Source organism: Pelmatolapia mariae, linkage group LG3_W (genome assembly GCF_036321145.2).
Source record: "Pelmatolapia mariae isolate MD_Pm_ZW linkage group LG3_W, Pm_UMD_F_2, whole genome shotgun sequence".
Classification (NCBI taxonomy): domain Eukaryota; kingdom Metazoa; phylum Chordata; class Actinopteri; order Cichliformes; family Cichlidae; genus Pelmatolapia; species Pelmatolapia mariae.
Genome location: NC_086229.1, coordinates 76,923,781 through 76,950,289, shown reverse-complemented (window position 1 = coordinate 76,950,289; position 26,509 = coordinate 76,923,781). Strand labels below are relative to the sequence as shown.

General features: G+C 42.6%; 2 protein-coding genes across 3 annotated transcripts; one reads left to right on the top strand and one right to left on the bottom strand.

The window, feature by feature from the left end:
* Positions 1 to 17,870: 17,870 nt before the first annotated feature.
* On the bottom strand, positions 17,871 to 19,471 carry smim20 (small integral membrane protein 20). The gene is made up of 3 exons (XM_063469930.1): positions 19,261 to 19,471; positions 18,673 to 18,729; positions 17,871 to 18,057 (listed from the first exon to the last, which is right to left on the bottom strand). Exons 1-3 carry the CDS (start codon positions 19,367 to 19,369, stop codon positions 18,014 to 18,016), a joined length of 210 nt encoding a protein of 69 aa, XP_063326000.1. The 5' UTR covers positions 19,370 to 19,471; the 3' UTR covers positions 17,871 to 18,013.
* Positions 19,472 to 19,508: 37 nt separating this feature from the next.
* On the top strand, positions 19,509 to 26,171 carry man2b2 (mannosidase, alpha, class 2B, member 2). 2 transcript variants are annotated; one of them, XM_063469921.1, is made up of 19 exons: positions 19,509 to 19,732; positions 19,827 to 19,973; positions 20,112 to 20,217; positions 20,392 to 20,564; positions 20,656 to 20,771; positions 20,875 to 21,052; positions 21,605 to 21,803; positions 21,933 to 22,123; positions 22,274 to 22,445; positions 22,602 to 22,738; positions 23,597 to 23,850; positions 23,957 to 24,148; positions 24,289 to 24,532; positions 24,612 to 24,722; positions 24,810 to 25,002; positions 25,226 to 25,372; positions 25,462 to 25,574; positions 25,688 to 25,805; positions 25,902 to 26,171. In XM_063469921.1, exons 1-19 carry the CDS (start codon positions 19,598 to 19,600, stop codon positions 26,000 to 26,002), a joined length of 3,027 nt encoding a protein of 1,008 aa, XP_063325991.1. In that variant the 5' UTR covers positions 19,509 to 19,597; the 3' UTR covers positions 26,003 to 26,171. The 2 variants fall into 2 exon arrangements, with proteins under 2 accessions (XP_063325991.1, XP_063325992.1); XM_063469922.1 differs by having other exon boundaries at positions 22,599 to 22,738.
* The last annotated feature ends 338 nt before the right edge of the window (positions 26,172 to 26,509 follow it).

Sequence of the window (26,509 nt, the reverse complement as noted above, 5' to 3'; positions counted from 1 at the left end):
GTAGATCACTGCACCTTTTGTTACATTTTCCTAGCATATAAAGAAATGTGAGCTAGCGCGAGACTTTTGTGCAATTCTGTAGTTTTTAATATAAAATGTTAAAAAATGTCAGTGCGATCTTGATTGAGGTTTTCTTAGTGATAAACTATAAACCTTTAGCTTCTTGCTCTACAGTCAATGTGTGTGTGTGTGTGTGTCACAGTGTGAAATAAGGTCCCACATCTGTGTGCCACTCAGCTTATCTGTGAATGTGTTTGCATGTCTGTATGTGTGCGTGAGCTTGTGAGGGTCAATCTGGGCAGCAGTCCAGACTGCAAAGAAAAAGAGTTTCACCACAGGAGGTGGGTCTGGGCAGAGTGCCAATCATCCTCGCAGACACACACACACACACACATCGCTCGAGGCTGTGGCCCTGTGCTGTTGATGCCTGCGGGCAGGCCTGACCACTCGCTGCCCCCACAGACACACTGAGGAAAACAGTGAGAGAGCTGGAGAGGGAAGGATAAAAAAAAAAGGGGGAAACGGAGGGAAGAGCTGTATAGAGCAGAGAGAGGACAAGCTGATAAGGTGGAGACGGAGAGAGACACAGAAAAACAGAGGCTGATAACGACAGGAGGAAACAGAAAGACGGGGAGAATGATGTGTCGAGAAGGTTTGGGGTAAGGAAAAAAGATGGCAGCAAACACATGGAAAGAAAGGAAAGGGGAGGTGTGGGTGGGTTATACATTGGTGTGCTTGTTGTAGTGGGAGGTGGAGTGAGGGTTCCAGAGATAGAGAAAGGGGAGGAATAGAGAGAAAAGATAGAGAAAGGAATGGAAAAGCAGTGGAAAGAGGAAGGGGTGTGTGTGTGTGTGTGGGGGGGGGGGGGGGGGTGTGACAGACACAGACAAGTGCTTTAAGCATAGTGGAAAAGGGATAAGATAAAGGAGCACAGGAGGGAGAAGTGTGCGTGTGTGCTTGAGAGGCCGAGAGGACAACAGACTGAGACAAAGAGGGAAAGAGAGGTAGCTAATGTGGTTTACATTAGTGGTTTGATAACATACAAAGTATTTTTTAATTGAGGCAATAGAGAGATGACAAGAGGGCGAGAGGAAGAGATAAAGCAGGAAATTTGAGAAGGATAAAAGGCTGGGAAAAGATAAGCACAGAAATAACAAACCCATTAGATCCAGAGGGAAACACTTTGTAAAAACTTGCAGGTTCTTTAAATTTTTAATGTTATTATTTTTTTTAACACCAATTAATCAATCGAGCAAGCCTGCACTACTCCTTAACTTCAGGTTTTAATGTCTTTTAGCCCTGTTTTTTTTTTACGCTGACAAAAAGCCCTAAAAAAACATTTTTAAGTTTGACGTCATTTTCACGTTTAACTTCTTCTCCTATTTTAACACTCAACCAAATCACTGGGAGTTAAAATGTTTGGTGTGGATGCTATCCCAGTTGTTAGGATAAAATTTAACGTCATGCTATCCACGAAAAAAAGGATTTACGAGCTTGAAGTTAGCTTGCTAGTTTCTGTTGAAAGACGAGATACCATATTCTGACTGAGGAGTTTCTAAAAAACTAAAATGTTGAGCTAGGCTATGACTTTGGACATAAATGAAGACGGAGAGCTAAACAGCAGCAGTGTCTGAAAGATTACTGAAGTTAGGCCAGCTGGCATATAGCATGTTAGCTGTTTGCTAGCTAAAGAGCTATATTTAGGTTAATAGAAACACATTAGCAAACTGAAGATGGAGGATGAGCGTCAACTTTTTCCGTTCGATAAAAGTCAATGTGAGAGTCCCCGATGGGGAGACACAAATGCACAAAATGAGGTTAGTCGGTTTCTTCCTGTTAAAAGGGAGTTTTTTCTTCGCATTGTCGCCAAGCGCTTGCTCGTAGGGGGTCATCTGATTGTTGGGGTTTTTGCTGTATTGTTGTAGGGTCTTTACCTTACAAGTTAAACCACCTTAAGGCGACTACTGTTCAGATTTGTTGCTATATAGATAAAATTCAGTTGAATTGAACTGATGCTCGACTTCCTTGTAAAATTTCACTGTCAGACATGAATACAAGGCTTGTTGGACATCCATATGCCAGTTTTTTTTGGCAACTATGCACACCTACTGCTACTATTCTTCAAGTAAAATTGAATAAAGCATAAGAAGGATGACTGCTTATCCATCACGTGTCCATATGATCTCTACCTTATGCTACGTTGGGAATTATCTCATGTTTTGATTGAACTTTTATTTTTCTTCTTCCCAAAGACTCCATATCGATGTAAGAAAAAGTAAAGGGCAAAAGAAAAAGCTGACATATGACAAAGGTTTCAACAGCACCAAGTGTCAAATATTTGTTGTCTCTCTGCTGTTGCTCTCACCCTGCTTTCCTGTAGTGCAGAAAATGGCAGAGAAGAGGTTCAGCAAGACAGGCAGGCTGACGGAGAGACAGAAAGAAAGCGTGAGACAGCGAGAGAGAGAAAGAAAGAACGTCTGTGTCGGTGCCAGAGTGCAGTATAAGGTTTCCTGAGGCTTGTTTTCCTGACTTAGCCGTTCCGTAAGCCCTCCATCCACCTCCCCTGTTACACATGCATGCACACACACACACTGCTCACTTCTCCTCAAATCACGCTACATATCGCAGGAGATAGAGGCTTTTGGAAAAGTGAGCCTAGTTCCCTTGGGCTATTCCCAAACCAGTGCTCGGGTTACACCACCACGTTCCAGAGCGCAGTTCCTCAGTGTTGGGCTGAGTTTACTTAGGCAGACGGCTCTCTCCTCAAAAACGCTGCACAATCACCCCCAGAGCACTTAATCTCTGTTATTGGAACTCTGCTCCTATCAGTCCCCTTCCATCTAAATATTATTGGAGGCAGAGATAATAAAAAGTTGCAATAAATATGTGAAATAACACTGAGAGTGCACAGCAAGTCCACTTCCTTAGCAGTTTACATTTGAAATGAATGTGCTAATACGAGAGGGGTACATATGTAACCGCTGGCTCAGTGGAGCGGCTTAAAAATGTTCGTGTAAAAGTGAAGTTCCTGGTTCAAAAGCCACAGTTGGCTGTGAGTACCGGTAAAGCTGGCCAACAAAAGTGCGCTTCACAGTAAGGATGTGTTTCATCTCTAGGCCATTAAAAGAGCCATCAAGTTGGCCTTGACGTTAAATTGTCTGTGCTCCATTTACGGTTAATCTGATTGCTCGCTCTGAAAGATGGCTCAGAGTCAAAAGATGCATCATCCTTATGCAGCAATGACGTGGTTTCCCTGCAAAAGCAACTGACAACTGTAGCAACAACAAAGGTGAACAGATAAGTCTACTGCTGGGGAAAAGAGGATAGTCATTTGATTTATTTCACAGAAAAACTAGCCTGCAGGGGCTTAACGTGTTTAGCAAAACTTATTTACAAACAATGTACACGTAACATACATGTAATGTTAACAACATGCACGTAACGTAGACGTATCGCAGGTGTAACGTTCACAATGTACATATACATGTAAGGTAGGCGCCACGTCAACAACGTACACTTATGATACAAATAATGTCAACAACGTTCGCATATGTAACGTAGATAAATCCATTTTCAGATCTGTTTCTACATTAAATATATAAATATAGAGCCTAAAAGCTACAAAGATGTTAATAATCCTTGTACCCTAGGCAGTTTATATACTGAGTGTCATCAAGACTGATTAATGTGTCTAGGAAGAGTTAGGAAACACACATACAGAGAATTTCGGCTTACTTAGAAATATTTTGAAATTTTGAGTAAAAATATTTAAAATAACTTGAAATTTGGATTTATTTTTCCAGTGGTGGAACTACGCTTCCATATTTATCTGCATTTATAATGGCGGATAAATTAAAACCACAAATAACAGTGCTATATGTATAGATAGTAGACCTTAGCCGTGGACGAATATTAGCTATGTGCAAGTCCATTGGTATTGTATAAATAAACATAAGGCTTTCAGACATAAGTCTGAACGGTATTGGTCTTACATTTTTTAAATGTCGAGCAGACTCTAGTAAATATGTTACAGTCGTATGAAGAGTGTGCCCGTGGATTCAGACCTAACAGAAAGAGGCTGATTGAACTGTTGCATCCATGAATGTTGCAATTCCACTTGAATGAAACACTTTCCTGGGGGATGGGGCATGACTCAAACTGTTTTTGGCCCACAGACTTTACTCTAAAATAATCAAATTCAGAGTTCTTGGCTTGGCAAAAGATGAATTCAAAATTTATAATCGAAAAGTAAAAACTGACTGTGTTCAGAGTTGGAGGTCGCCTAGAGAAAAAAAATGGTGGATATGCAAGGCTAAGTGTTAGCACTATATCAAGAGTTTTGGTAGAATAGTAAAAAAAAAAAAAAAGAATAGAGAAAGAACTTACATCCCCGTTGTTCATGTTTGAATAGATGTCAGCCTGAAAACATTTGTACTTTTTCATTCCAGGGTAATATTAAGTGTCCATCAGCGTCTGTCAGGTGAAATTTTGAAGCTATGCCTATTGAGAAGCGGACTGATGCCAGTGCTACAGCTCGAAAATATAATTGACTAGATTTTAGTTCTATTAAGGCCTTAGCTGCACAGGCCTGGTTAGCAACCATCATGGCACCATTGGTCACAAGGGAAAAATGTGTATTCCCCAAGCCGTTGTGAGTGATCACTGGCTGACTCTCGATTAAATTGGTGGCAAAGAGGGTGCTGTACCAAAAACCTCCTTGTGATCGCTTAAGTCGCTAGCAGATTGTTGCGGCCACCCATAGCTTACATGGAAGGCGCCGACTTGTCTTCAAACACTCTGCATTTGATCTCTATGCAATAGTCAAACTTGAGGGGAAAAAAGCAAAACGTGTCATGCAAACCAGAAACTTACAACATTCAAGGTCAAAGTAAAAGTTTTGGCTTACTGCTGCAACCAACACATTTCAAAAAGCGGAGCTTTTACTTTGAAGGCGAGGAGTCTTGCTTGCGGTCTGAATCTGCAGTTCTTTAGAAATGGGCTATTAAACCTCTGGAATGGTCTTCCCAAAGCCCCGACCTAAAACCTATTAAAGAAATTGTGGATTATGCTTATAATCTTGATCTGTGCCAGAAAACCAACCAATTAAAATGAACTCTACCAATTCTGCCAGGAAGAGTGGTCAAATATCCCGCCAGAATTATTCCTGAAGCTTGTCGATGACTACCGAAAGTGGAACAAATATTAGTGGGGGTGTATGTATATCCTTGAGCTTGTGTGGATTGGAGAAAATCCAGAATATATTCAAATTTGTGCACTCAATTCTTGTTTTTTAAAGTCATTAAAGATGTATGTCGTACAATCATTCCACCCTGGAAAAAGAACAATTCAAAAAAAATCTTTAAAAACCCCAAATTACCATTCACGATCGGTGGGTGTAAACTTTTCGCCTTAACTGTAACTAACATATGATGGCTAACTGGATAGGAGATGTTCATTTTTGTTAATTAAAAAAGTACTCTACTGAGGTACTTCTCCCAGTAACGCACTAACGCAATAGATTGCCTCTAACGTAACAAGTTTCATATAAAGTTAACATTGGCCAACAGTTCTAACCATTATACTTGCACAGAAATGCTTTGCATAATTAGTTTCAGTCTTTGCTGTCTGTGGTTTGTGTGATACGTTCCACACGACATGCAGTAGGTAGCGGGAGGCAGACACACATCACTGTGCAGTAGTGCACATTAGGACTCCAGAAGCCACAAGTACAAGTTGGTTTTCCTTCTCTCTTGTCTCCCCCTTTCTCCCCCAGAGCCAAACCACACTTTCTGATACCTCAGCCTCTGTCCAAATGATTCATTCAACCATCCGCCCACTAAAGAAACACTGAAACAAAGAACGAACGCAACATAAAACAGCCTATACTTTTCCAACCACATGCTTTTGCACACACAGAGTAGCAAAAACACACACACGCACACAACATGCACACACTTGCGTGCCCGCAATACAGAAAAAGACACACATTCACTCAGATACAGATCAAATACACACATATCAAATTACACAGTCTTGTTCTCCATATTCCACATCATTCCATCTCCATCCACGCAGACAAATGCGGCATCTTTTCCTGCAATGGAGCCCAAAGACAACACCGATCCTGCCGCCGCAGGTCTCGACCCACTTCCAGCCCCGACCTGAGGTGACATCATTCCTCTGTTCCCCCTCTCTGCACCCATCCTGCTCTAATAAAGGGCTGCGTTCCAACACAAATCATCCAGCCTTGTCCTTAATGACAGGGTAGAATTAAGTGATGCCAGGGGGCAGGAGAACTGGAGGTACTTTGGCCTGGGATGCTGCCCGTTGAGGATTCCTCCCTGAAACATGTGGTTTGCTTCTCTCTCTGAATGGAGCTCAGACGGAGGCATGGATGGATGACGAGAACAGGGAGCAGGGAAATGGGAGACCACAAAGTAAGCTCATAGCCCAAAGGGAGAGATCATTTGTAGCTCAGGTGGGATATGATTCTGCTTTCATGTCAGGGTGGCTTTCTTCTGTGGATGGCATTAAATAGCAGAAGTATACCCTTTGGACAGAATATGAGGATGAGGTTTACACATGCAATTCAATCGTTTTTGCAAATTTCCTACTGACATCAGGACATATGGGTGCTATTTAATCTTGTGGTTGGGTTTAGGGTTATGCACATGACATGACCATGGTTTATTTTTGACCCTCCGTTGCACGTACAGGCGAACAAATGAAGGAAATAATGAAGTTCTTCGGCAGTTGTGGAAAGTGAAGCCTTTCCAAGGCTTTAAAGTGATTTGAAAGGATCCAATAATAGGATTTCCACAGGCTTGAATTAAAATTTATGAACCTGTCCTTGGTGGCTTGACTATTGGGAAAGCATAACATGCAGAGTCTCTCTGAAGGTCTCTTCTAATAGCACATCCTAAGAGAGCTCTTTATTAAAAAAAGCCTTCAAGTACTGTCTGGACTCATCTGAGATAAGTCCAAGTGAGGTGTCTAGTTTTGTGAAGTCAGTCTTAAGTAGAAGACTGACTTCAAGACTGTCCAAGACAAGCCTCAAGTCATATCTATGTTATGAATCACTTCTTTGCAGTCTCAAATTCTTATGAACCGCATCAAGTCATAGGTGGTTGCGGCCAAGAACAAGTCTTATTCAATTTAAAAACGATTTGGGATGAGCTGAAGCTAAAGTTACTCATGAAGAGTTTGAAACGAGCATCAAACCTAGCAATAATCTTTCTGCTTTTACATCGCGAATCCCCGATGACAAAATCATTCAAGCTGCAGCTCTTGCAATGGCAACACTCAAGTCGAGTTTCAAGGCTTTCAAGTCCCGACAGATGCGTTCACATCAAGTCACCGCAATTAAAGACGGGTCCGAGATGAGTCTCATCTTCCTCTTTTCTAGAAAAGCTGTAGCGCTGCAGAACCTGAAAGCTGTTAAATGCCTTTCCGCTGAAGACGCCGATGCCAAACCGCCAGCACACGCCGCAAATTTGCTGGAAACTGATGACATCAGTGGCTCCGGGAGGGGCTACGACGGGACAGACGAGTATTCGCAGATGCAGCCCACAGATTCTGCCCATCATGATTATAACGCACGATATCTCACCAATAACACAGAATCATACTGGGATCAATACGTAACAAATAACTCTGAAAACCTGGCAAAAAACTACACTGGTTCTTAAGGCATAGAGTTCCTGGAAAAGACATGTTAATGCAAGACATAGTCTCCAGCCTTTGGGCTTTAAGTACAATAGAAGGACTTTCACAGCACTCAGCTGAAATGTCCTTAGTTTTGTGACTTCAGTTTGACTTATCAAATGAACTTTCAGGTCTAAAGCCCTACAAGCACAGATGTGAAACTTAAAGTCACACTTTATTTTTAGTTGTGAAGTGAAAGATGCAAAAGGAGGTGCTACAGAAGTTTCCGTGTCACCACATGGCAGAATGTGCAACAATGACATTTAGAAACTTATTTCATGGCGTGCCAGAATGACAACTGGGCACAAATTAGGACACGCACTCAGTGGATTGACGACTTTAAAACAGCTCTAAGGACCTAACTGCATTCAGCGATCTCCTCTGTGGTTTACACAGTTTTGACACCTCAGTATCTATCAAGGTGTTTCCAAGTGTAGCTGCATGGGCAGAGACCACTCTCATTAACTAGTGATGCAAACACATTTACTTTGTTCTGACAGCAGGACTGAAATATGATAGAAACCACTCATGTCAGAACAGAGATTCAAGAGTTATTCCTAGTAGGCTTTCAAGGGGTAAAGAGTTAGGTCTGAGGTCCCTCGTGGTTTGACTGTTTTCTAATCATTATTAGACTTTAGCTGTGTTTTTATTTTTATATCTTTTCAAATGTTATTTGTATTATGTTGTCTCTTTATGTGAATCCCATATTTGTAATTGGGTTCTTGGTCACCTTGATTTACAAATGAGTGTCCCTGTAAACCACTCTTTTAAAATGCACCGTATAAATAAAATGTGACTTGACTTGGAAAATTGAAGTAGTTAAAAATCTAAATCATGGTTGTTCCAAAATTTAAGAGACTGAGTGAATCCTTAGAGATGGAAGATTGTCTTTTTACGAGGCTTGCAGATTTTTGTGACTAAAGGAAGATAAATGCATTAAACAGACACAGTAGATCCTGTACCTGGGCAGTAATACAGATCACCGGCCTTTCTAATCATCATCGGGATGATCGACTTGGTTGCGTCAGCGCGTTCCTGCTCTTTGTTTGATATCAGCCACATGTGGGCCTGCTGCTTGGTGCTGTGCTGTAAACCTGTCATTATTCTGGGTCAGCTCCATAAGGATCTCCTTAAGGGCCACCGTATATGCGCACAAGGACGCAAACGCACACTGCAGAAGGATTCCTCCTCTTTCCTCCATCTCCACGGGGGAATGGGCCAAGACCGGAGTGCCTGTGTTCCGTCAAGATGTCCAAAATTCCATGACTTTCCCAGGATTCCCATACGAAGCCAAGTCATATATTCTGTTGTCATCCACAAGGCCCTAATGAAAACCCACGGGGAGCACAGGGGCAGGATCTTGTCTGCTCACCCACACACCATTTACACTAAAATGAAAATACACTCCAAATATGACTCACCGCACGCCCCTGCGGTTATTTAATATCCATTAAAACGATTTAATTCACTTTAATACAGTGACTCGTATGCATAGAAGTTTGACTCCTTGAATTAATTAACATTGTGTGTAAACCACTAATAATAAGACCCAGTTCCTATAGCTGAATATTAAGAAAAAATAAGAGGGTATTGTGAATATTTTCAGCACTATGAGTCACTCGGTCCCGTTGCACGGCATCTCCAACTAAAACAAGACTCAGTGTGTTATATTAGATCATAATATTACACATTTTTAATCGAGCTTTATTGCATTACATGCTGTTAAGCGGGCTCTGTGAAACGGCATACCTTCTGTATTGTTCACAATATAATTTTTAAATGCCGTCTCGGGGTTAAGCTGTTTATTTTGATATAGTCCCTCAGATGGAGAGGGAGTAAAGTGCCGTGCCAGGAAATATGAATGAAAACTGGCCTGCCCAGTTAAAAAAAAACAAAGTAGTTTCAAAAGAGCTTTCCATGGGTTTTTTAATGTAAGCGATGGCTTTGATAGGCTGCAGACTTATTTTCACAAACGAGTGTGTCAAATATTGAGGTTCCTTATAAATCACCCTCCCTCTTTTCTCTTTTCCGAACCTTTCCGAGAGGCTTGGAAGAACAGCATGATTGCTTACAGCTCTGGCCCTCTTTGTCAGTAACCTTGCCTAAGTCAACAGTGGGCCCGCTGCTTTACTGCATAAGAAATACTGAAGATCATATTTGGGACTCGAAGACGGAAACCTGCTATATGCTTTGATTGACGGCCGAGCCTCACACGGGCTCAGACTGCGATGCCGTAATGGTGTGTGTTTAGGATGGGTGACAGTAACATTTCAAGCGGTGTGTGCGTGTGTGCGGTTTTCTGTTAATCAGACAGTTTGACTGATTTAAATGTAATTGTGGTTTTCAGCATTTTGCTTCCACATCAACAGACGGAACATGGGGCTACAAAAGAGGAAAAGATGGCCTGCGATGATGAGGTCTGTCCATAACAAAGATTTTCCTCTCCTCTGAAAAAAAAAGAGATGTTATAAAAGAAATTTGCTTATTTTTTCCAACCTTAAACTTATAATTAATTGCTTAAACATTTCCTCCACTGATCCATATGTTAACAGGAGCCAAAGCGGCGGGCTTTTGGCACTCTTCGAGCCGCATTTGAGAATTTCCTACTTACCTCATTTCAGAGGTGTTGCTTAATCACATCCACTGCCTGTCTGAAGAGCCATGAAGAAAGAAGACCCAAATGAGTTAAACTATGAGGATTACGAAGTTCAACTGGTGTTTCTTTAACCCCCGGAGACCCACAGTAAGTCAGCAATCTTTGCAGGCTTTCGTGTTTTGTCATTTTTACAGTTTTACACATCCAAAAACAAGCAAAACATCAGCTAATTGTATACGACTGGACTTGCATACACTTGCAACAGGGGATATTAGCCAATAAAACAAAACTGTACATTCACAGTCACTTTATTAAGTACAGCTGTTCAACTGCTTGTTTATGCAACTATCTAATCAGCCAATCACATGGCAGAAACTCAGGGCAGGCAGGGAGACATGGTCAAGAAAACCTGCTGAAGTTCAAACTAAACATCAGAATGGGGAAGAAGCATAATTTAAGTGAATTTAAACGTAGCATGGTTGTTACTGTAAGTATTTCAGAAACTGCTGATCTGCAGGGATTTTCCCACATGTACATGTTTACACAGAATCATCTGAAAAAGAGAAAATATCCAGTGCGGGGCAGTTAAAATGCTGATCAAAGGAGAATGGACAGACTAGGAATAGGAAGGCAGCAGTAACTAAATAAATAGTAAATGGCCTGCATTTGTATAGCGCTTTACTCAGTCCCTAAGGACCCCAAAGCGCTTCACACTACATTCAGTCATTCACCCATTCACTGGTGATGGCAAGCTACATTGTAGCCACAGCTGCCCTGGGGCGCACTGACAGAGGCGAGGCTGCCGGACACTGGCGCCACCGGGCCCTCTGACCACCACCAGTAGGCAAACATGGGGTTAGTATCTTGCCCAAGGTTATTTGGCATGCAGCCTGGAGCAGCCTGGGATCGAACCACCGACCTTCTGGTTAGTGGCTGACCTGCTCTGCCACCTGAGCTACAGCCACCCAATAAACCACTCATTGCAATCAAGGTATGCAGAAGAGCATCTCTGAACGCACAGCACATTGAACCTTGAAGCAGACGAGCTACAGAAGCAGAGGACCACACTGGGTACCAGTCCTGTCAGCTCAGAACAGGAAACTAAAGCTACAGTTCAAACAGGATGACCAACACTGGACAACAGAAGATTGGAAAAACGTTGCCTGGTCTGATGAGTCTCGATTTCTGCCGCAACATTCAGATGGTAGAGTCAGATAAACAACATGAAAACTTGGATCCATGCTGCCTTGTATCAACAGTTCAGGCTGCTGGTAGTGTGATGGTGTGGGGGATATTTTCTTGGCACACTTTAGACCTCTTAGTGCCAACTGAGCGTTTAAACAACGCGGCCTCCCTGAGTATCGCTGCTGACCATGTTACATTAAATTACAGCAGTAAAGCAGCCTTTATTACCACCATATTACCATCTTCATGAGCTTGTTTAATGTAACATGTGGTATAAAAGTGGCATGAAGATAATTCACAGTAATGTCAGTTTATGTTTGCAAATTCTTTGTGAACCCTAAATCTCATAAGCAGTTAAGAAAATAAATGGGTGGATGGATCACAGGTTTATGCAGATTCATACTCTAGGGAGCGTTGTTTAGACAAGTCAGCTATCCCCACATGGTGAAATGTACCCTCGAAGCTTTGCTCCAAAATGCTTTTTGAAGTTGTCACTGGTGAATTATTGGATAAGAGATCATCCCTGATATTGAATTAGTGCAGTTTTGCCATTGAAACTGTTATTCATCCAATGATACGGATGCTCAAAGCTGGTCCACCCATCCATCGAGCCAGTTTCTTCCACTTATACAATGGGCTGAGAAGCGGGGTACACCCTGGAGAGGTCACCAGTCTGTTGCAGGACTAACACACAACACATTCACACCTATTGGCAATTTAGAATCACAAATTAACCTAACCCTACTAACTGTACTGTGAGAGGAAGCTGGAGTACCCGGAGAAAACCCACACAAACACAGGGAAAATATGCAAACTCCACATAGAAATTACACGTGAAGATAGTGGATTCAAACCCACGACCTTCTTGCTGATTACAGAAAAATAAATAAAAGTTCTGAAAAAAAAACAAACAAGATTTTTTGCTTTGGACTGTGACAGTTAAAGTGGATGTAAAATTGATTTGGTTGCAGTTTGTAGCAGAGCTGAGAAACTGTGAGCTCTGAAAATGTCATGCCTCAACACTCACTTTACGGGGCCTCAAAAACTGCTGGAAACAATAAGACAAATCAAAAGCACCAGATTTCCACCAACCCTTATGTACTTTTCAGGGCTGTCACTGATACAAAGATTAAATTGTGCATGGGTTCATTAAATATACTGAAGTTAAAAATGGTGTCTTTCTAAGGAGGGGTCAGGTTGGAGGCACACACTGTTTTTAAACATGGCTAAAACTCGTCATTATGTTAAAAAAAAAAGCTCAGGATGACTGAAGTGCCGTTTAAGTTGAAAACATGAATTGTGCTAATGACTACTCTGAATAATGTGAAAATTACCATGCCACAAAATGTAACTGTTACTAATTACTACATGAATGTTTGTAATGAGTTCGGCTAATAACAGACTGCAAGTGGCAAAAACCACAGAACATGTTTTCACACGTGCACTGCTGGGTGGCCAAACGGCCATGCAGTCTGTTGATAACCAGTTCCTGTAAGATTGCAGCAGGAAACAAGAAGCACACATGATGCAAAGACAATGCATCTTTGCATCATCTCTATTTTACCATTGGCTCTCTGCGCACAACCCCACCTTCCCCTTTTAACTAAGAACTGACACACCGCAGCAATGAACTGCAATGCCTTCACGACTGGGCAAAGGGGATGCAACCTAAAACAAACCATAATTATCTATTTGTGGTCCTGCTTGGGGCAAAAAAGAACATAATACAAAAGCACACACACGATGTTTGGAGTTCCAGTAAGTTCCACAACCACAGTTTAGTCTCAGGGGGATTCTGGGTTCCTCTTAGCTGAACTTCTTCGCTTTCTTTCTTGAAAGATGCATGCACACACATACATATACACTCCTGCATACAATAAACGTAACACTAGCTCACAGGTCTTGGGGTCCATGGGACAGTTTGCTCTGCCGGCCTGCTGTGGGCCGGGCCTGCGTCTTTTCTCCTAGACGTTGCTTCAGACTTACTATCTGTTTCCACAGCCGTGCGCCTGCTGACCCAAGAATGCAGACAGCACTCGGGTACATTGTTTTACGAGGCTTAGCGGCGTATGTGAAATGTAGATGCTGTTTATTTTGTGCGATAAAGCTAACTGTGGGGGTATTTTTGTACCAGTGTGTGTTACATTTATTTTTAAGTGATAATCTGACAAGGAGATTCTTGTCCTTTCACATTTGGCGCCATCTTTGGTGAAATTTAGTAACTGCTCAACTGATCTGGGTGCAGTGTACACTACCATTACCTACATATGGAAAGTGCCACATTTCTGTCCTGGAGGGATTTGGGCAATAAAGGAAAACTTCATTGTGTGTCCCAGGGAGGATGCGTGCCAGGGGCTATGCTGTTGGGGAGCTTCTTGCCCCCTGGTAGGGTCTCCCATGGCAAATTGGTCCTGGGTGACGGACCAGTTTGCCATGGGAAATAGCAGTCACGTAAGGATTGGCAGACTGGGGTGGTGGTTCCCGTCTTCAAGAAGAGGGACCGGAAGGTGTGCTCCAACTATAGGGGGATCAGACTCTTAAGCCTCTCTGGGAAAGTCTATGCCACCGTGCTGGAAAAGAGAGTCTGTCCGTTAGTCAAACCTCATATACAGGAGTATCTAAAGTTACAGAACACTGGACCAGCTCCTTACCCTCTGAAGGATACTTGAGGGTCCATGGGAGTTTTCCCAACCAGTCTACATGTGTTTTGTAGACTTGGAGTGTTCTGTAGGAGTATGGGGTGTCTGGCCTGTTGCTATGACCCATTTGATCCTTATACAACTGTTTCAAGAGCTTGGTCCGCATAGCTGGCAATAGGTTGGACTCATTCCCTGTGGGTGTTGGATGAAAAGATGGAGGACTGTGGCTAAAGCTAGCTTGCTAAAACTTAGCTAACAAATTAATTTTTTTATTTTTTGGACTCAACCAAAAATAGCTAGTGAATCAAAACCAATATTTCCACCAGGCTGTAAATACGCTTGTTTCTAATAGAAATTTGGGGCATTTAACATGGAAGTCCACGGAGAACCCTTTACTTTCAGAGGCAGCCTCAAGCCATTGTTATTTCTTTGATCCCTGATGTTCCAGTTTGGGTGTACAACTGTATATATGAGCGAGAAGTTTGTTAGCTGCTCATTAAATGCTTTGTGTAATGCAGCTGCAGCTGAAGGCATTTTTTCTTTAAATTTATCAGACCTCTGCAGCCTGCTAATCATCCCTGCTTGAGTTTTTGAAGCTACATTAGCACCACCAAAGTCACCAAATTCTCCACACCCTGGTGAAGATCATTCATCTGTTTAATCAACATGGCTGGTTTTTGTTTTTGTTCACAATAAATTGTGAATGCAACAAAAGGAGTGCAATGCTAACTTGGTGTGACTGTAACTGAATGGGTCTTAAATGAAAGAAATAACTTGCCATAAGTTTAGTTACTGTGTTAATACAGAAACCAGTTGATATATTCCAGCCTGAGCTGTACAGCAGCACTTCAACTCAGAATTTGCTCACAATAATTAATAAGAACATAGTTTGCAAAAGCTATCAAAGGGTATTCAAAAGAAATCCATGGTACAGTTTCACAGAATGTGTAACTTGTTACAGTCATACTAGGCAAATCAGGTAGCGGACACCTTGGTACGACCAAAATTACTGCGACCATGTGCAATGAACTTGAGAGTTGCCATTGAAATAGTTGCTTTGAAGATGCCAACCAGGTCTGCAACCTCTCGCAGTCAGCTGCCATCTTCAAAGTGACCCGTGTCAAAATGGTGATAAAAATGGAGCCGGTCTGCCTTCAGTGTGAGACTGAATGGGATCAAGTTGACAATTACATGCAATCTGTTTGTGATAATAAAACAATTAACTGAGGAAAATAGGTGAAAACCACAAATCTGTTGTTGTCTACTTCAGATTCCAACCAGAACCTCGTAGAACTGAAACAGTCATTAAGCAGTTCCTTCTCAGATAGAGAGTTGTTGCTCCAAACATGCTTTCATATAGGAATATAATCAGAATACGACCAGTTGCTAACTAATCAAGTCAAGTCCCCTGTTGCAGAGAGACTTGTTGCAGACAAACTCAGACTGATCGCAATGTGTTGGCAATCTGTATTTATGAATTAAAAAGCAATTACTGGCAATCATTTACCAGTCTGTCTGAGAGTGATAACAGTCAGTCCAACTTGGACTCCAATTGTCTGGAGACAGGTTGCCTCCCACCAGTTGACCTCTTCCAAAAATGGTCATCCAGAGGTTGAGGCTGTTGCATGCTCAACCTTTGGGCAGTCAGTTGGGTGCTGCAGCTATTTGCAATTTGCCGAATCTAAACAAATTCAGGCAATCACTGTGCAACCATCGATTTTTCCTAGTTGCAAGGAGGTTCGACTGAGTTGTAAGCGTCTTTGTTTACTCGTGTATTGCATTAACCGAGAAACATTTAACAGGAGTCGTCTTCCCAAAATGTCACACTTCCTGAAAGAGAAACAAATACCAGTCGTGTCGTCATATATGCCATCGCAAGGCTCTGAGAGCTTTCTGATGTTCTTGCTCCGGTTTTCCACACTCGATATAGTACGAGGTGTTCGCTGCTCGTATTTTACATACTTCTCCACCCTTTCCCAAACACTGCTGCTGCTGCTTCTGCAACCCCTTGACCTGTCTGTCGACCCTTGTTCCCATGGCAGTTAGTTAGAAACCTTGGCCAATTATCGGTCGCTCTCAAACTCAGGCTTAACAAAGTGCTCAGAGCGGCCGACGGCGTGCCACCACTTTCCTAAACCCCCTCAATAGCCGAGAGAGATTTGTGTGATGGGTTAATAGCGGGATAGTAAAAGCACTGCAGAGGCGACATTGTTGAGTTCATGTTGGTTAATAGTGCGCTGTGACCCTGCTGAACGTTTTATAGAGAAGGGTGTCTATCATGGGATAAGGGCAGCATAAAGAGGACTCCACAACAAGCAGCCATAAAAGCCTGGTACAGACTCTGAGGGCCTCTACAGAAAAAAAAAGGAGACCTCAGGAGCAACTGAAATGAAATCTGATTCATGGAAAGGCAAGGCTGAAAGAGCTGAGGGCCATGCTGCACAACCTGTTACACACTGCCAGGCGAGAAACAGAGATCGAGTGTCTTTCTATTCTGCGTGTAGGTGACGCGTCCCCTCAAGAATGTGGTTCTCTTCCTCTCGCCGTTTGCTTCAATTTCCCCCTCTGCCTGCTTACTTCACTCGCACAGCCGAGGAGCTGTCGCTTGAGGAATCTGGAAAACACCAGTGGGGAATGAGAGGAATTTCTGCTTTTCGTTTTTCCTTAACCACCCCCTCACTCCTTTCGCTCTCTTTACTTTGGACGCCTCTGCACAGCCGGGCTCTTGAGTTTTCTCTTGTTTCTGAATGCAGCCCAACAATAACAACCTCTCATAAACAATGGGGCTTGTTGATTTGGGGGTTGTGAAGGAGAGTGGCCGTTGCTGGCCTGCGCTGTCAGTTTTGCTGGCAGCGGGCCTCGCGAATGGCCCTAAAAGCTCGAAAGTACAGGCTACATCGAGGACTGTGAAAGATTTAAGGGCAACTTTAAATATGCCCCATCTCTGAAGGACCATAAACACATGCTTTAGTTCTTTCTTAATCTATCTTTCTTCCAGAAGGACTTTGATGGACCAAACTCTGAAAGGGGGATGCTGGTCAATGTCAGGAAACCACAAAAGTACAGGAGGGGGAAAAAAATGGTAGTTTTGGAATTCTCTGCTTTTACAGCACCCGTTGACTCGTAAAGCCAGTCTGGATCACATCGAGTAGGATTTGAACAAGACGATCGTGGAGCTGTGCCCTGTCCTTTCAGCCTATGGGCAAAACATAGCCAGTCACATGTCATTTAAACAGCAACAGTTAAACCCCGCCTGCGTGACAGGGAAATGATAATACAGTGTGATGTGTCCTGGAATAACTCTGTCTCTACTGTTTCCATTTTGGAAGATGATACCGCACATTGCTGGACATTGTCCCTCATCTGCTGAACCGATTTAATGACTCTCACATCAACTAAATCAAAATAAAATGTCAAAAGGGATTCCTGTGAATGAGATGGGTAAACAAACCACTGCATTTTATTATAATTTCCTACAGGCTTCATACCAGAGCAAAGCTTTTTTGGAAATACAATGGTTTTTCCAAAATATCTCAGATGCACAAACAAGACATTACACAGTCCACTGCCTTTAGCGGGAACACACAGGAGTGGTGCGCCCTCATGTGGGCAACAGGAGACCAGCAGGTGGCTCTAGGTTGAATTTAGGGTAAAAACAAAACAGCCATTGTTTTGTATCTGTGCTTCTGTGTAGCTAGCCGTCCTCCGTCTAAACACAATATAATAAAAAGATATCCACGTTTGGGTTCTTAAGTAGTCGATTATAGTTTATTTAACAGGTAACTTATCACTCAACAGTCATTCACTCACACACACCAAACACATATCAAAAAGACACTCTGTACTCAGAGTCTGCAGCAGCGTCTCAGTGAAGGGGTCACTGTGGTCATCATTTGCTCGCAGGCTTGAATGGATCAGACCATATCTTCATACCTTCAGACAAAAAAAGAGACACAGAGACAGAGAGCTCTCATTAATAATAATCACACACATATATAGACTGTATCAGTCTATCAGTCATGGATTGGCCTCCCCAGACGCTGGACCTCAACATTGCTGAAGCAGTGTGAGATCATCTTAACAGACAACAGAACAAAAGGCAGAAACATCCAAAGAAGAGCTTTAAATGTCCTTCAAGAAGCCTGGAGAACTATTCCTGAAGACTACTTAAAGAAATGACAAGAAAGCTAACTTGAGGCGACTGCTGTTGTGATTTAGTGCTATATAAATAAAACTGTATTCCTTAAGAGAGTTCAGGCTTTGATGAAGAATAAAGGTGGTCATACCAAATAGTGACTTTCGAACTCAGTAGGATTGTACAAACTTTGTTTTTGCCTTTATATACTGTACTATCATGTACGTTTGCACAATGACTTACTGAAGACATTTCCCATTTTTGTTGCAAAATATAAAGAAATGAGGAGCAAATATAACAATAGCAATCCCCTTTACCCTTAAGATATATGTTGTAATTCATGAATTTGTATGTACAGTATGCAAGCTGTACAAACAAGCTAATAACAGATCAAATCTACAAAGCACACTTACCTGCCGGCTGCACATCTGCCTGGTTGATCCCTGCCCGATTCACCTTTTGGACTTCTCCTAGCAAGGACAGAATAACAGAGCAATTTAGGTAAATGTATGGGAAAAAAACCACCAACTTGCAGCTAAAGTCATTGATATAAACAATTTCCTTTTTTTTTTTTTTTTTAAACACTACAGCTGGTTATTACCAGTCTGTACTGTCTTCATGTCCCATGTATGTCAAGACGACAGCTCTCCATGTACCTGATAAGGACTATGTTTGTCTTAGCTGACATAACTCCTTTTAAAACAGGGAAGAAATGTAGTAGTAATAAACGTAGTAGCTGGATTTATTCAAGTCAAATAATGTTCATGATCACCTTTGACTCTAACAGGCGCTCTAACTGAATATATGGGTTAGATTAAATGAGTTACCTCAATGGCACTCTTTATGCTAGCTAAGCTAAACAAACCTACACGGACTGCTTATCATTTGTGGAGTACAATGACATTTAGCTCAGCCGTAACTAAGGAGAATTATAAACGACATTAGGCCAGGCTTTCTAAACTAATTGTGTAACTAAATGAAAGCAAAGAAAGCCTACTTACTGTACTCGTCTTTGTGTGTGAGGGGGTAAAAAAATATGGGGTAAAACGCGGCAGCAACCGCCGTCACAAACCCTCCAAACACCAACATTATTCTCGTGTTTTTAGACATTTTCTCTGCTGGGTAGAAAAATATCGCTCTCACCTCCAAACGTGCGCACTGTTTACACTGACTGCTTCCGGTGAAAAGGTCACTGGTGCCTTTAAAAAAAGGCGACACGACAAGTCGGCGGTTTGGCGTGTCTGGGCTTCCGTCGTCAGAGTCACATGCCGCAGCACAACAATAATAAGGAAGTCAGCCAAGTTATCTAAGCCGTCTTCTCTCGTATGGGATTCAAAGATGGGATTTGTAGCGGCTGTCGTGTTTGCTGTTTGCTGCTGGTTCTCGCATGGAGTGGCAGGGCAAGAAGAGCCGATTCAGACATTTGTGATCCCTCACAGTCACATGGATGTTGGCTGGGTGTACACTATCCAGGTAGGTGTCTTTAACCCGGCTAAAAACTTGAGATGCATATAACGCGCAGATTCGGCTTTAATCTGGGTAAATGTGTTTATAAATGTGAGTGCAGGAGAGTATGCACGCCTATGCAGCTAATGTGTACAGCAGTGTGACTGAGGAGCTGTCAAAGGTTAAAGAGCGCAGGTTCATCGCTGTGGAGCAGGAGTTTTTCCGTCTCTGGTGGGACACCGTGGCCTCGGTCACACAAAAGAAACAGGTGAGGACATGTATTCACGGCTACGTGACAATGGAAGGCACACGATAACGCCCCAGAAATTAAACATCCAAGCTGTTTTCTCTCAAATTAACCCTGCTGTGGGTTTTTTTGTGCAAACACATCTCTCTTTCTCTCCAGGTACGACAGCTTATCAAAGAAGGTCGTCTTGAGTTCATCATCGGAGGTCAAGTGATGCACGATGAGGCTGTAACTGACCTGGACGATGACATCTTGCAGATGATGGGTAATGCCACACACTTCCTGCTCCTTCAGTCCACAGCTGCAGCAATAACTTACAGTGGTTCTAAAAATGTGAACAAACCAATGATCAAGTGACAGCATATAAGTAAGCGCTTGGTGACAGCGGGAAGGAAAAATCCACAGTATATAGTAACCGAGAACCTCCCTGATGTTTCAGAGGGTCACGGCTTCCTGTATGAGACCTTTGGGGTGCGTCCTCAGTTCTCATGGCATGTGGATCCTTTCGGAGCCTCTGCCACCACCCCTGTACTGTTTGCCCTGGCTGGATTCAATGCACATCTCATCTCTCGCATTGACTATGACCTTAAGGATACCATGCAGAAAAACAAGGTAGCGCAACATAAGAACAACAGTCACATGGTCGTCTCAATCTGTGGTCCAAATATTTATAGCTAATCTAGTTTTATGTTTTCTAACACAGAAACTGCAGTTTGTATGGCGAGGCTCTCCCTCTTTGAAATCACAGCAAGAGATCTTCACTCACACCATGGACCAGTTCAGCTATTGCACTCCATCCTACCTGCCATTCTCCAACCGGTGCTTCATTTTTAGCTTCTCTGCTGCTTTATGTTACATTTGTGGTCGTCATTAATACGGTATATCTTTAATAACTATTCTTGTTCTTCCTCTCATGTCTCAGGTCTGGTTTCTATTGGAATGGAGTTGCCTTGTTTCCGGACCCACCTAAAGATGGAATTTACCCCAACATGAGCCTACCTGTGACCAAGGAGACAGTCCATGCTTACGCCAAGACCATGGTGGAGAACATCAAGCAGAGAGCAGCGTGGTTTAGAACTAATCATGTGCTTTGGCCATGGGTAAGTCAAAAAGAACTGTAAATCATCCACCCATCCATCCATCTTGTATCAAATCCAAGTAACAACCTTAAGGGATGAATGAAATGCAGTTCCCCAAAAACCCCCAAAAAGGCGAGCTCCAAAAAGTGAGTAAATTCTTACAAACCTCTTTGTAGAAATGTCAAACTTTGGATTAGAAGCATATTTAAAGCTTGCAATACAAAACTAAAGAACTTCTTTTGTTGTTTTTAAAGATGTTATCTGAGAAATAATGTTGCTTGGTGTGGGTATCTGCACCAATAAACCATAAAAGAAGCAATCTTTTATTTGTTCAGAGAGACTATGACCCTAATCAAGCTAGAAATTGTTAGCTGATGACTTACCGCTTCACTCTCTTTTCCAAATAATGATCTGTTACAAAGAAAAAATGGGAAACTTCAAAACAAAGTTTCAAAGTAGGACTCTACTGTGGAAGTGTCCATCTTTTATATACAGTCTATGGTAAACGTATCTAAGGTTTGGGTGATAGTTTTGTGAAACAGCCCAGTCACATGTGCGACCGTTATGTTTTAGGGCTGTGACAAGCAGTTCTACAACTCATCAGTACAGTTTAACAACATGGACCCTCTGATGAAGTACATCAACCAGAACAGCAAAGAGTTTGGGGTAACAGTCCAGTACGCCACTCTGAGTGAATACTTCCAGGCCATCTACCAATCAAATCTAACCTGGGAGGTGCGTGGGAGTGAAGACTTCCTGCCATATTCAACTGGTAAGAAATCGATATCCTAACACAAAACCGTGAAGAGGTGCTCTTCATATAGAGTACTGTGTATTTGAACACACGACACGCTGTCTCGTACAAACTTCATGTAAATTGGAAATGTGTCGCACTTTTTAGAGCCCTACCAGGCGTGGACGGGGTTTTACGCCTCCAGAAACGTCCTCAAAGGCGTGGCACGACAGGCCAGCTCCAGGCTGTACGCAGCAGAGACCCTCTTCACCCGCTACCGAATCAGCTTCCCAGATGGACCTGTGGCCAAGGACTGGGCCCTGGACAAACTCAGAGCGCTGCGCTGGGCTGTTTCTGAGGTACTCCTGAAAAATAGTGAAATAACAAATACTGCATAACATTGAAGGTCCAATAAATATATACGGATTAGAAGGCAAAGCAATCATCATGCTAAATACTTCTCTGTAATTAAGTTCGAACATTCAGTTTGGAGTGGTGTGGTATTCCAGGTGCAGCATCATGATGGCATCACTGGCACGGAGTCTCCCAAAGTGGCTGACATGTACCTGCAGCATCTCCTGCAGGCCATGATGGGAGCAGAGGAGCTCCTAGCTGCTCTCTTTCTGCTGCCCCACAACCTCGAGAGTCCCAGCATCCTTGGCGAGCGCTACCCTACAAAAGGTTTCAATAATCTGATATTTCTGCAGTGCTTTCACTTTAACAAAAATTGTTTTTATAATAATTAACTGAGCTAAACAGAGCACTTTAGCCAGTGCATGTCTTCGCATGTAAAAGTCAAGAAGGAAGTAAACTGCTCATCGATTTGCTCTGTAGCAGATGTTGATCAGGCTTTGGAGCAGCATGTCATCGTTTATAACCCTTTGGCGTGGAACATCACCACAATCGTCAACGTAACCGTGACGCAGCCGAGCGCAGCCGTGTTTGATGATGATGGACAGCCCGTCCCTGCGCAGGTACTGTTGTTTTGATGGTTTCTTTATATGTTGATAGGTGAATGGGAAATATATGCAGAGATTTACAGAAATGTGCAAACATGCATGAAAATGCAGTATATGATGGGGAGTATCATCACTTTTATAATAGATGGAGTACCTGCTGGTCCTGATCTCTCAGGTGCTCTAAAAGGTCTTTACTGGGGGTTTTGCATATTTCTTAAGGTTATGATTCTCAGATACTCTTCATCTGCTGCTTATAGCTTTTAAGGCCTTTATCCTGCATTTATTCAGTTTCCTCAAGTTCTTTAAGGATGTACTGAGATATCATGCTGAGATAGGTTTTCTGCTAATATCTCTTTGGGATCATCTTGTTGATGCAAAAATACTACTTTATGTGTTATCTTTGGCATTTATCATGGACTCAGCTAAAAAAATGGGGAAAAAAATTATGTGTTTTTTCTGACAGGCTGCTGGTTCTGTGCTAAATTGTCTGTTATGTGCAGACGAAACACTGTTTCATTCGCTAAGTTAGATGTCTTTTATGCTGAAATGATTTATAGGTCAGTGGCTTAATAAACAAGCATTGGTGTGAAAATTGTCAGATACAATGTATCTATTTAAAAAAAAAAAAGAAAAAAAAAAGAGGGATGACTCAACACTTTTGTACAGTACCATATCTTGATAGTAAACAATGCTAAAGCACAGTGTATCAGCAAGTATAGAAGCATCTACATAGCTAAAGTTGGTAGCATTAGCCATCAAGTCCTCTTTAATTATATCAGACCAACTAAGAGTCAAGTGATTCATTTTTCCTAAATGAGCAGTTTTATCTGCATTTGTACGTATTAATCTCAACTCTTCCCCTCTCTCTTTCAGATCCAGGGGTCAGCACACTCCAATGCGACCTACGACCTTTTCATCGTGGTGGAACTTGGAGGCCTTCAGTACAGTAAATACTTAATTAAATTCCCAGAGAATTCCAAGGCTTATGAAGCTAAAGCCGTTTCATTTGAGAGACGCGGTGTGAAGGACCGGGCGAAAGCAGGGAGGCGACTACTTCCTGTTTTCAGCCAATGTTACGAACTCCTGTTCGACCAGGACACCAATCTACTGCACAGCATCACCTATCTGTAAGAGTTTAAGCCTCCATCAGTCCATTCCTCTTGTTCAGCTGTCATACTTCAATGAACAGAAGTTGTTTTCACGCGTTTCTGCAACTCTTTTCATCCACGGCAGTGAGGAGAAAAGGAGAGTAATGATCACACAGGATTTCTGGGAATATGATGCCAATGGAGACGTAAAAGCAGGGCCAATTTCTGATAACTATATCTTCAGCGCTAATGGTTCAGCTGTGCGGGCTTACAAGGCTGTGGAAATGGAGATAATCCCAGGGAAGATTGTCACTGAGATCAGGCAGTACTTCTACAGGTGAGCAGCAGTGACAAGTAGTTTATCATCCATTTAGGTTATATTTTTTGTTATGGGAGTTATCTTGCTCTTCTCTTACTGCTAAAACTACCACTAGTTGTTATGATCATGCTCACATTTTGAAATCTTCCATGTTCTAGAGAGGAGAGTGATAAAGACTACGCCTACTCAATTACCACTCGTGTCCCAGAATGCTTTGGGACCAAGCTACCGTGTCACAGGCTGGAGCAGACCTACTCTCTGGGCCCACTCAGCCTCAACACAGAGGTTGTACTCAGGACCAGCACCTCAGTGAAGAACAACAGGACTCTGTACTCGGACGACAATGGCTATCAGATGATGAAGAGGACATACAGGAAATTCACAAACAACACTTTAGCACGAGTGGGTGTTTTCAGGAATGCCTTTCTTGAGACATTTTAGTGCAACATGTCAAATAATCTATATATGACACGTTTTGCAGAACTACTTCCCTATGGTGCGCACGGCTTACATTGAGGATGACCTCAGCAGGCTGGTGCTCGTCAGCGACAGAGCTCACGGTGTGTCGAGCCAAACTGACGGACAACTGGAGGTATAGAAAACAAAAAGACGTGCAAACAAGCTGGCTGTGCAGCCCCTTCACCCAGAAGGCAACCTAACATCTCGTCTTCTGCTCCAGGTTATGCTCCATCGCCGGCTTTGGAACAACTTGCAGTGGAACCTCGGGTACAACCTGACTCTAAATGACAGCTCTGTTGTGAGGCCCACGCTGTGGATGATGCTGGGCTCTGTGAGCGCCACCTCGAAGCTGTACCAAAGGGAGGCAGTGCAGCTGCAGCACAGACCTGTCGTCATGCCCATAGACCAGCCTCGTAAGTGTTTACCACATACAGTGGTGGGCCTGAATGTCATGCTAATTCCCAAATTACCATGACATTCATGCCTATGATGAGTGGATATAAACATCTGACCACTACTACAACCCTGCGAGTCATCATCCTCATCTGTGGTTTTCATTGTCACATCAGTAAAATGTCCATACAAGCAGCTTAATTTCAACCTTTCACACCACTTCTCTAACTCTTGTACACACAGAGAAGCCCTGGCAGGTGAAGGAGCCCAAGCGTGGTTCTCCGTTGCGTTCGGTTGTTCTGCCGCCCAACCTCCACCTGCTCAGCCTCAGCATCCCCGGGTGGAACTACTGCTCCAATCACAGCGTTCACCTCAGCCACATACAGTCAGGTCAGCTGTGAGAAACTGTGGGCTAGTTTTTATTTACTATTTTACAGATTTCCACTGTTTGATTTAATTTCCGTGTGGCCTACATCCAGGTAAAGATTTGCACTCGCAGCCAGACTATGATCGGATCCTGTTGAGAATTATGCATCTCTTCGAAGAGGGAGAGGACCCCGAGCTTTCGAAGCCAGTCACCATAAACTTAAAGGTGCAGATAAAAGGAAAACTTCATACTGACAAATGAAAAAGTTGGGATTTTCCTTTTTTTCTTTTTTCTTTTTTTGACTCTTGTTTATTTTGTTTTTTTACAATGGTGAACAGGAAGCTCTGCAAGGCATGGGCGAAGTGAAGGGTGTGGAGGAGCGTTCTCTGACAGGGACCTGGGATATCGCCAGTCTGCAGAGGTGGAAGTGGAAAACTGCAGATAACTTGGAAAAAGGTGAGAAACACAGATTATATCTGAACTGATTCAGTTTTTATGAAAAACAAAACAAAAATAATCCCTTTACCCATTTTTACTTTCTCTCTCCTTTAGACAACAAACAGCAGCGGAGACAAGATGATGATTTCACTGTGACCATCTCCCCCAAAGAGATCAGGACCTTCTTTGTTCACTTTGTCTCCAGGAACTTTTAGGCTCAGCTTTCCTTTGTCTTCTGTGAAGATCACCAAGCTTTAGATAAATCACAGCAGCACAATATAAAGCCTCTTTATCCTTTGCTGCACTGTTCACTAATGCTCTTTTTGCACATGTGTTGATTTGTTGATCAGATGTGAATTTGCTGTGCCTGTTGAATCGGAATAAAATGATGGTTTTGATTCAAATGTCTGACTTCACTCTTACATAAAGTCACCTGATGGTGACTTCTTTGCCTCCCAGGCCCATCATATACTCTAATTCATTCATTCATTATAGGCACACACATTAAGTCCTGTAGCCTGCTGTTGTGTGTTTTCCTCTGACTTCTGGCATCAACAAAATATTTCCTTCCAGAGAAAATGTCCAGTGCTTTTCAGGCCTCTACAGATCAGCAGTTCTGACCAACAACCGTGGCATGTTTAGAGTCACTTAAATCCCCTTTAGATTCTCAGTTTGAACTTCAGCAGCTCACCATGACCATAACTGCATGTCTAAATGTATTC